Below are 9,730 nucleotides of genomic sequence, written 5' to 3'. Positions count from 1 at the left end.
ATAGCCTGTGTTGTCCTTCCTCAGAGACGTCAGGCAGTTCAGGATGGTCCCATCAGCAAGTACCTGGCAAGAGGAAAGAGATGGGCCTTCCTACACCAGCCACCCTTCCCTTCTCTGGAAATGCTGACCCAACTCCAAATACCCCACACACACACACACACAAAGTAGCCAGCCATAAAGCCTCACCCACCCTGCCCGTGCCACCCCTATTTGAGTCACAGTGAAGCCTGGGAAGGAATGGAACCTGGAGTGGGATAACCAGGCTCAGGATGACTTCTCCCCAGCTAGAACAAGGCTCCTCTGACCAAACCTAAAGCCAAGGAGTTCACTGTCTGGCTGCGGGTGGAAAACCCGGTCAAGGCGAGTGCACACTTGCAGAGGGCAGGGAGTGGGTGCGAGTGAGGAGCACAGCTAAGAAGAGCAAGGAGTACAGCAGGAGACAGGGGGAGCACAGCTGGGAGGACTCAACAGCAGAGAACAGCCCTGCCTGCCTTCAGGGCCCTCGGTCATAAAGGCATTGCTAACTGTTGGTTCCCATATTGAAATTCTACCTGAGGTTTGTTGGCTAGGATTTCAAGTCAGAATAATAATAATAATAATAGATAACCAACCAGAAAACAGAACTACTGAGACATCGGGACTTGCTGGATAAGGCATAGTTTTACATTTGCCCTGGTAACCTAGTAAATAGGACAGAGGCTCTACCCTTAACACCCAGCAGCAGAAGTGATAAAGTGAGTGAGTCTTCACTGCCGACTTTACCAATAGAAAACCAGGAGCAGGGGAGGCGGTTCAGTGGGAAAAAAAAAAGCTGCACAGGGAACTTGAGTCCTGATTTCTAGCAGCCTCATAGAAAGCCAGGGCTAGAGCTTATGAGCTGGCTCAGGGGTTAAGAGCACTGACTGCAGCCCGGCATGGTGGCAGAGGCAGGCAGGTTTCTGAGTTTGAGGCCAGCCTGGTCTACAAAGTGAGTTCCAGGACAGCCAGGGCTATACAGAGAAACAATGTCTCGAAAAACCAAAAAAAAAAAAAAAAAAAAAGCACTGACTGCTCTTCCAAAGGTCCTGAGTTCAAATCCAAGGAACCACAAGGGGGCTCACCCGTAATGAGATCTGAGACCCTCCCTCTTCTGGTGCATCTGAAGTCAGCTACAGTGTACTTATGTAAAATAATAAATAAATCTTTGAAAAAGAAAAGCTGGAGAGATGGCTCAGGGGTTAAGAGCACTGACTGCTCTTCCAAAAGTCCTGAGTTCAAATCCCAGTACCCACCAGATGGCTCACAACCTTTGGTAATGAGATCCGATGCCCTCTTCTGGGGTGTCTGAAGACAGCTACAGTGTACTTACATATAATAAATAAATAAATATTTTTAAAGGGGGGGCTGGAGAGATGGCTCAAAGTTAAGAGCACCGACTGCTCTTCCAGAGGTCTTGAGTTCAATTCCCAGCAACCACATGGTGGCTCACAACCATCCATATGGGATAATGGGATCTGATGCCCTCTTCCGGAGTGTCTGAAGAGAGCAATGGTGTACTCATATACATAAAATAAATAAATAAATCTTTAAAAGCTGAGTGTTGACTGGACCCATTTGCCAGAAATACCTTAAAAAAAAAAAAAAGACACTCAGCATCTCTCTCACACACACACACACACACACACACACAAATATACAGATGGGGGTGGGAGAAAAGGGGAGGAAAGAATTAGGGGGAAGAGGTTGGGGAGAGGACCATGGAAGCACTAGGCCTGTGGTGTCTATATGGGTGTTTCCAGAAATATTTAACTGAAGTAGAAAAACTTATCTTAAAAGTAGACATCAACAGCCCCCAGCTTGACTAAAATAGCCTGAGCCAGAACTGATATCTTTCTGCCTCCTGACACAATGTAACCAGCTCCCTCCCTCTCCTGACAGCATCCTGTCCCAGCCTTGATGGACTGAATCCTCTCAGAGTGAGTCAAAGCAAACCTTTTTTCCCTCTAGTTACTTCTGCCAGCATCAGTAAGAAACAGGGCTCAGGGAAGGGGATCCAAGGGTCCTGGAGGTGAGCTGGCACGTGTAACTCCACACCAAGTTGGCCTTAGCTAACCTTTATTTTCCAATTTCTGAAAGTCAGGTACAAGGAGAGCATCACTGCCTGAGAAAAGTGCCCCCTGGTGGCTCCTCTGTGAACTCCACATGTCCCTGAAGCTCCTAGACTCCGAAACCATTACAATAGGGTTTCCTAACCTGGAATGGATGTATACACAACAATATAACCTCACATTCTATACGACTGCCAAGACAGCAGCCTCAGATTGAAGTTAGGACACCCCCGGGGCAGGCTTTGCACCCCTTTGGAATCTGGCTCACCACTTCCAGGCCCAGGACAGTCCCTCGAAGGGAGCCATATCTCAGGAATCGCAGGCCACCAGCATTTGTTGCCACATTTCCCCCGATGTGGCAGCTGCCCTTCGCTCCCAAGTCCAGTGGCATGATGAAGTCTCGCTCCTGCACGTACCTGCTCAGCTCCTCCAGCACACAGCCTGCCTGGCAAACCAGGATTCCTACAAAGGGCGACTGAGTTACCAACAACCTCTGGAAACTCTAGAGGTATGAGAACTCACTGCTGAGAACTCCCTTGTAGGTAAGAACCTCCCAGAAGGAATGTTCTCCACGGAGCCATCTCTTCCTTCTAGACAAAATCAAAACACTTGGTCCTTTGAGATTACAATATAAAACAAGAAAAATCAGAAGGGCAAAAATGGAGGAGAATCTTCTTGCATGGTTCAGAGGAGAGAGGACAAGAAAGGTCTGTGACACAGCAGTGCCTCAGCATGGGGAGCACTGCGCTCCTGAGTTACACTGTTTCCATGCTTTTTGGTGTTGAGAGTGTTGCTGACAACTGCAGACAGCAGTCCTCTACACAGCTATCCAGCCTTGGTACTGAAGAAAAGCTAGGAAGCCCCTTCACGGGTGCCACTGTCTGGCCATACATGTCCAGGAAGAACTGCTACCGCAAAGACTGGATGCAAATGGGACTTGTGTGATATGCCCACTGTGAAAGCCACCTAGTGACTTACAGCACACAGAGGATGTCCTTGACACAGCTGCCAGTTCTGTGCCTGACAGGAGCCATCTAGAAAGGCTAAGACTAGCAGGTGACCTTCCTGGAGGTGACCCACCTTTTTGCATGGCCAAAGATGGGTGAGCTCTGAGAGGCAAGGTCCCAAAAGACTTCATCTCAGGATGGCTTCTTGCAGCTGATATGCCTTTCCTGTCACTCTTACATAGCTAAGGATTCCTGGGCATTAGCCCACCCTATTGAGCAGTCTTCCTGCAGGTCAACATAAAGATGAACTGTCATGAATTCATGCTGTTTAGATGAATTAATGGTTTTATACAATTCCTAATTTGATTCAAATAATCTTAGGATGAAGAGATGGTTTTAGTTATTTTCGAGAAAGATGTAATAAAGTTAGAATCGAGAATAGAATATGCCCACTTCTCATCATAGTAAGAAAAGGCTGAATAAGAAATATAATGAGGGGGGGTGGGTATGGGGGACTTTTGGGATAGCATTGGAAATGTAAATGAGGAAAATACCTAATTAAAAAAAAAAAACAAAGAAATATAATGAGGGCTGGAGAGATAGTTCAGTGGTTAAAAGAACTGACTGCTCTTCCAAAGGTCATGAGTTCAAATCCCAGCAACCACATGGTGAGTCCTAACCATCTGTAATGAGATCTGACGACCTCTTCTGGTATGTCTGAAGACAGCTACCGTGTACTTACATATAATAATAAATAAATCTCTTTTTTTCATAATTATACTAAAATGAGCAATAGGCTTGGAACAAATTTGTGATCAAAGAAAAACACTCATTCTAGATCAGGTGCAAAGATAAAGCCACAGTTGTGCTCTATGATAAGGCAAGGCCATGTGAAACTCTTGCTTTGAACTTTTAATGAGCTTACAGAATGAAACATTGCCTTAAATTTAATATCAACATGCTTCTATAGTTCCCCTTTTGTGTAATATTTTATCTGTGAGGTAATTTTCCAAAAAACTTTTGACAAAGAAGGTTAAAAAAAAAAGGCCAGAGAAAAGAGATAAAGTTGGTGGCTTGGGGAATTCTGCCCCATCCATCCAGCGATCCACCCACCCATCCATCCATCCATCCATCCGAGTGCGGCCATTTTCCACTTTACCACATACACACACACACACACACACACACACACACACACACAGAGGCCTCGTGTATATGTGTCTGTGTAAGAGACATCTTTTCTTTTCTTTTTCTCTCTGGTTCAAACAGAGTCAAGAGCTCCCTTGCCAGGGAAAGGAGCACGAGCACTAAGTCCTTTACCTAATTCCTTGCTGTTAAGCTGCAGGTACTAACTGCCTGAAGCCATTGGCTTCTGGTCCCAGAATAACCAAGAATTTAAGAAAGGTAAATATTACCAAAAGTCAGCTTCTTTTGCCCCAGCAATCACAACTTCTGTCACCACAACCATCAATGCCTCCATCGCTGCCTCCCAGACCTGGAAAACCTATAGATGCTGGAAAGGTCACCATAAGGTCCCAGTCAGGACCTCACACACGTGAGCACACACAAATGTATGAATGCATTTCTAGCCTAACCACTGTCTTAGTGCTACCAAGGAAAGACAACCTCATCTGGCGGTAGGACAGACAGAGGAGTTTGGAGCACACGCACACACACACACACACACACACACAAACACACACAAGCTTACCAGATACATCATGAAAGCTGATGACTTGATTCATCAGGGCAGTGGACAGGATGACTTCGTCAAAGACAGGGACACTGCCACCCACCATGCCAGTGTTCCCGCCCTGTGGGTTCACAGCCAAGTTCCTCTTGTAGCAGTGCCTGGGACAAAAATAGTGTCGATAGCAAGCCAGAATGCCTATGCTCATACAATTAACCCCAAAGGACATGCTACCAAGCTGACACTAGTCTCCCCAACCAGATCTCCTTCCCAGGCCTTTCTGCTACAGCTTTGACAGGGGTTCTTCCCTGGTACCCCATGAAGAGTCTAAGAGAGAATCTATCCCAAAGCTAGGGGAAGAGAAGCTGACACTGTCTCAGGGTCTTGTGGAAGTGGTTCACGTGACCTAATTCTAGTACCTTCAAAGCTCTCATAGTCTTTGTAAGAGTCAGCACACCATCTATATCTCCACAAACCTCACCCCCTCCTCAGCATCCTGAGTTCTGAGCACAACCCACCAGCCCTGGGCCTATGCCTGTGACGCATCCTACAGCTGGTATTCTTACAGATGTGGTTCCAGAGAAAGGGATGCCTTCAACCTCCTATCTTCTAAGGGGTAGGTATGAATGTAGCCCATGGTACCCTGTCTGCAGACATCTTCTTACCTAAGAATCTGGGAGACTTCCTCTGAAGTCTGGGGTCTCAGCAACACCTTACTACAACCTGCAACAACGGAATAGACTTATCAGCCAATGTGGAGGAAAGTGGCCCAGTCACAATCCTTCCTCCTCCCATGCCCACCCCCCACTGTAGTTTATCCAAAAGAATGTCCTCTGCGGCATTTGCTCTTCCTCAGTGAGGTGACCAGCATGGCCACCAGACCCACAGCCACTCAAGTACAAAAGGAAGATGTCAGAGGGTCCTGACCTACCTAGGAAACATGCAACAGCTGGATTGCTACAGCAACTGGTAGAGCCAATGGCCCCTCCCCACCTGGCCTTGTGGGAGGGACGGTGGTTTCAGCATCAATGTGCAATGAGCTCTGGTGGGCTTCTCTGCAGACTCAAGAATCCCTTGTGACTTGGAAACATTTGGTGTTCCTCAAACTGCATGTTGGTTTTAACACAGACTCTCCTTCTTTAACCAACTAGTACAGTGGCTGAAAACATGACTCACAGATCTATCTGTCCACCTTATCATAGGTTCCAGTGGAGACCAGATTTCTTCCTGAATTGTTCCACTCACTTTTACCTGTCCCCCCAAACCGATTCTCCTTTCTAGGCCTTTCATGCCTTCTTCACTGTTTACTGCCCTAGTCTGTCTGATGCCCAGTGGGAGCCCCTTAAAGCTTGGGGCAGCATTGGTTACCACAGCCACCCATGAGGATCAAGCTTCTTTCTACTTCCCAGCATCCCTATATATCTTAAGGCAGTGGTGGCTGCAGAGGCATTGTGGTGCAGCTTTGTTCTCTCACCATGTCACCCTAAGACTCAAGCTCTACACATCTCCTGTCTTGGTGATTCTGAAAGGCATACTGCTTCCTATCAGAAGAACCCCTTTTCTGAGTAGGCTGGCTGTCCTAACTCAGGGACCCTGGTCACCAGGGACATTTCTCTTGGCTGTGTTCAGGGTGTTCAGCCATCCTGCATGAACGAGCTCAGTGCTGTGAATACTGAGTGAGAAATTAAGTCTGCAATGGGTTTCCCAACAGACAACCAGGTGCCCAGCTCATAGTAGGCAGTGTAACAACAGAAAGAGTCCACTCCTGTGATACACGTAGACCTTTCTAAGTAGACACTGATAAAATGAGGAGCTAGTGGCTAATGGGCTCAACAAAAAAAAACAAGGAACAAGGGGCTGGAAACCACCAAGACAGTCCAGAGAAATGCCAAACCAAGAGGAAAGTCTAGCTGAAAAGGCCCCAGCCAAGCCAGAGAAAGGCTACCCACAGGGACAGGAGCCCCTCCCGCTCCACGTCCAATACAGACATAGGCTCTTGACAGAATAAGAGCTGAAGATGGCTGATTAGGTAAGGGCAGTTCAGGGGCCTAGAATTTGGTCCCAGAATCCACATTTGGAAGCTCCAGGGGATCCAACACCACCGCCACCTTCTGGCTTCCACATGTACTGCATCCAACTGCCCAAATCCACTCTCACAAGTATACATACACATCCCTTAAATAAAAAAAAAAAAAAAAAATCTCATATTAAGATCATCCTGAACTAAGTGGACCCTACATACACTGACAAGAGTTTCTATAAGATAGAAGAGGAGGGGGCTGGAGAGATGGCTCAGCGGTGAAAAGCACCGACTACTCTTCCAGAGGTCCTGAGTTCAAATCCCAGCAACCACATGGTGGCTCACAACCATCTGTAATGGGATCTGATGCCTCTTCTGGAGTGTCTGAAGACAGCTACAGTGTACTCGTATATATTAAATAAATAATATATTTTTAAAAGATAGAAGAGCAGGTTGGAGATGGCTCAAGGATTAAGAGCGCTTGCTGCTTTTGCAGAGAACCCCAGTTTTATTTTCAGCACCCACATAAGATGGCTCACAACTACCTATGACTGTAACTCCAGGAGGTCCAATACTCTCTTCTGGCTTCCAAGAGCATTTGTGCGCTCTCTCTTCTCTCTCTCTCTCTCTCTCTCTCTCTCTCTCTCTCTCTCTCACACACACACACACACACACACATTTCTGTCTTTTTAAAAGACAAAAGAAGATGCCCTTTGATGGTGGTGGCAAACACTAATTCCAGCACTCAGAAGACAGAGGCAGGTGGATCTCTGTGAGTTTGAGGGAGGCCAGGTCTACAGAGAGAGTCTCAAGACAGCCAGGGCTACACAGAGAAATGCTGTCTCAAAAAAACAAAAAACAAAAAACAAAAAAAAAAACAAAAAAACAAAACCACAACAAACAAACAAAAAACAAAATAGAAGAGGCAATAGACTTCAGGCAACACCTTGAAGTCACCGGAAGTTCATAGTAGCAAGAAGGACTCTCTCCTAGAGTCTGCAGAGAACACACCTGCTTCCGGACTCTCTAGGCTTCTAGAACTGGAAGAGATGCCCTTGGTGAGAGCCAGCTAAGAAGAAGCTGAGCAGATGCAGGCAGCCGTGTCCACAAGTGCTCACTTTAGCCAAGTGCTACACCTTTTAATCTGCCGATTTTATTCTCAGAAGACCTTGGTGGTGTCATCAACGGGATGTGAGGCAAGCGGACAAGGAATCTGTTCCCCTCGCCCACGTCCTGACTCACCCCGGACGGTCTTCAGCCAGTCAACGTTGCATGTCTGCAGTTGCTCTGGATCTGTGATAACTCTGCCAGGTATGATGCATTCAAATGCAGCCAGGTCCTCCTCGGACACAGTAGAAAACGGCAGCCGTTGCACCGGATATCGCTCAGGGGTCAGCGTCACCTCTGGGCTGCCAGCTACCTCGGAGTACGCTCTGCGAGCCAAGGGGCTGTACACACCCCGAGGGCAACCCAGCCACTTCAACCCCACACAAGCACTCTGGGTGTAGGTCCTCCTCCATCCTGGAGATGCCCAGAGGACCCTTGCAGACCATCTGGACACTAGAGGGAGCACCATTGTTCCTGCTCTTGAGAAGGGGTTAGGGGGGAGGGGGAGAGATTGAATTTGCGACTCGTAAGCAATGAAGCAATGAGAAAGCCCCACAATAACCTCTGCACCCCATCTGAAGTCACCTACACAAAGCCGCCTACAGCGGCTGTTCTCAACCTGTGGGTCGCGACCCCTTGGGAAAGTCACATATCAGACATAATGCACATCAGATTTTTTTACATTGTGATTCATAACAGTAACAAAATTAGTTATGAAGTAGCATTGAAAACGTTTTATGGTTGGGGTTCACGGAAACTCGAGGGTCCCAGTGTCAAGGAACGTTGAGACTCGCTGGCCTAGAGGAACAGGGCGGCTTGGGGCTGCAGGATGCAGAGGACTAGAGTCTTAGGAGGGTTCGGTTCTTAATGTTTCGCCCTGCAGTATTACAGTCCCGAGACTCCACTATGTGAATACCTATGGGCGGTGCTGGGCACCGCCAGGCATTCATTGTATTTTAACTTTTGCACGAAAAAGGAAGGTATCCCGGAATTGTGCACCCAAACACAATTGAAAGGCGAATTTTACATTTTACGTAATACTCTGCCACCAGTTTTACAAAACTTGGGTAATCAACAAAAATGGCTTTAAAAAGGGAAGGGAAGGAAACCGGCCCGCACACTGGTAGCTATCCAGAAGAGGCCGTCTTCCACCTGAAGGCTCGCTCTATTTGGCTGCTTCTACCGCCTTACCTGAGGCGGAAAAACACACGACATGCGCAGAGCATGCGCAAGCGCCATGTGCTGTGACGTCAAGGAGGACCAATTATTTGCATTCCCTGCCCACACGGCCCTTGGGTGTAGGTGAGAAGCGTTGCAAGTAGGTTCGCCCTGCCGGCAATCCCGACTCACACCTGACCTGTGCAATCACTTGACAGGCCACAGCCCGGACTGCACAGACCCAGACACCAGCGCCCTCCACCCGGGAACTTCAGCTAGCCCACTACGCACCCTAGCTTCCGTCCGAGTGCAAAGACCGAGTCCGCACCCGCACCCTGCTTCCCACCCTTGCTGAACCGTAGGCCTGAACTAGAGAGGTGGAGCGAGAGACTGCGCATGTGTGTCAGCCCGCCCTTCCTACCTCACTCCACCCTGCTGAGTGTGCCCCGCCCTTCCCAGACCTTCGGCCTTGTTTGTGCTCCTGCGGTCCCAACCTGAGTGCCCCCCAGGTCCCAAAGTGGCGAGTATCCTGCTTTGACCAAAATCCAACTCCACGCACTTTTCCCAACTGGCCCCATTGTGGTCCACCCGACTAGCCCCAAAAGATAAGTGGCCACTTCTTCAGTTCACTGTGGCTCTTTCCGCAGGGGCCACTGTCACCCTTAGAAGCTCCTCTCTTCCCCAGGCATTTCTGTCTCCCTCCGACTTCTATCGATCCTAC

General features: G+C 48.1%; 1 protein-coding gene across 4 annotated transcripts in view; it reads right to left on the bottom strand.

Annotated features, from left to right (window-relative positions):
- The window catches only part of D2hgdh (D-2-hydroxyglutarate dehydrogenase), a 21,914-nt gene extending 12,529 nt beyond the window's left edge, over positions 1 to 9,385 (bottom strand). Inside the window, exons 1-6 of one of the 4 annotated variants that reach the window (XM_021168980.3) lie at positions 9,301 to 9,385; positions 7,987 to 8,330; positions 5,390 to 5,447; positions 4,746 to 4,885; positions 2,356 to 2,549; positions 1 to 63 (exon numbers count right to left, since the gene is read on the bottom strand). The exon at positions 1 to 63 is cut by the window's left edge and continues 106 nt beyond it. In XM_021168980.3, coding sequence (XP_021024639.2) covers positions 1 to 63; positions 2,356 to 2,549; positions 4,746 to 4,885; positions 5,390 to 5,447; positions 7,987 to 8,320 — 789 coding nt within the window. In that variant the 5' untranslated portion in view covers positions 8,321 to 8,330; positions 9,301 to 9,385. The other 3 variants (XM_021168973.3, XM_029479329.2, XM_029479336.2) reach the window with 3 other exon arrangements.
- Between the last annotated feature and the right edge of the window lie 345 nt (positions 9,386 to 9,730).

Source organism: Mus caroli, unplaced genomic scaffold, assembly GCF_978045245.1.
Source record: "Mus caroli unplaced genomic scaffold, Mus_caroli_1 scaffold_1, whole genome shotgun sequence".
Taxonomy (NCBI): domain Eukaryota; kingdom Metazoa; phylum Chordata; class Mammalia; order Rodentia; family Muridae; genus Mus; species Mus caroli.
This window is presented reverse-complemented; position numbering and strand designations above follow the sequence as displayed.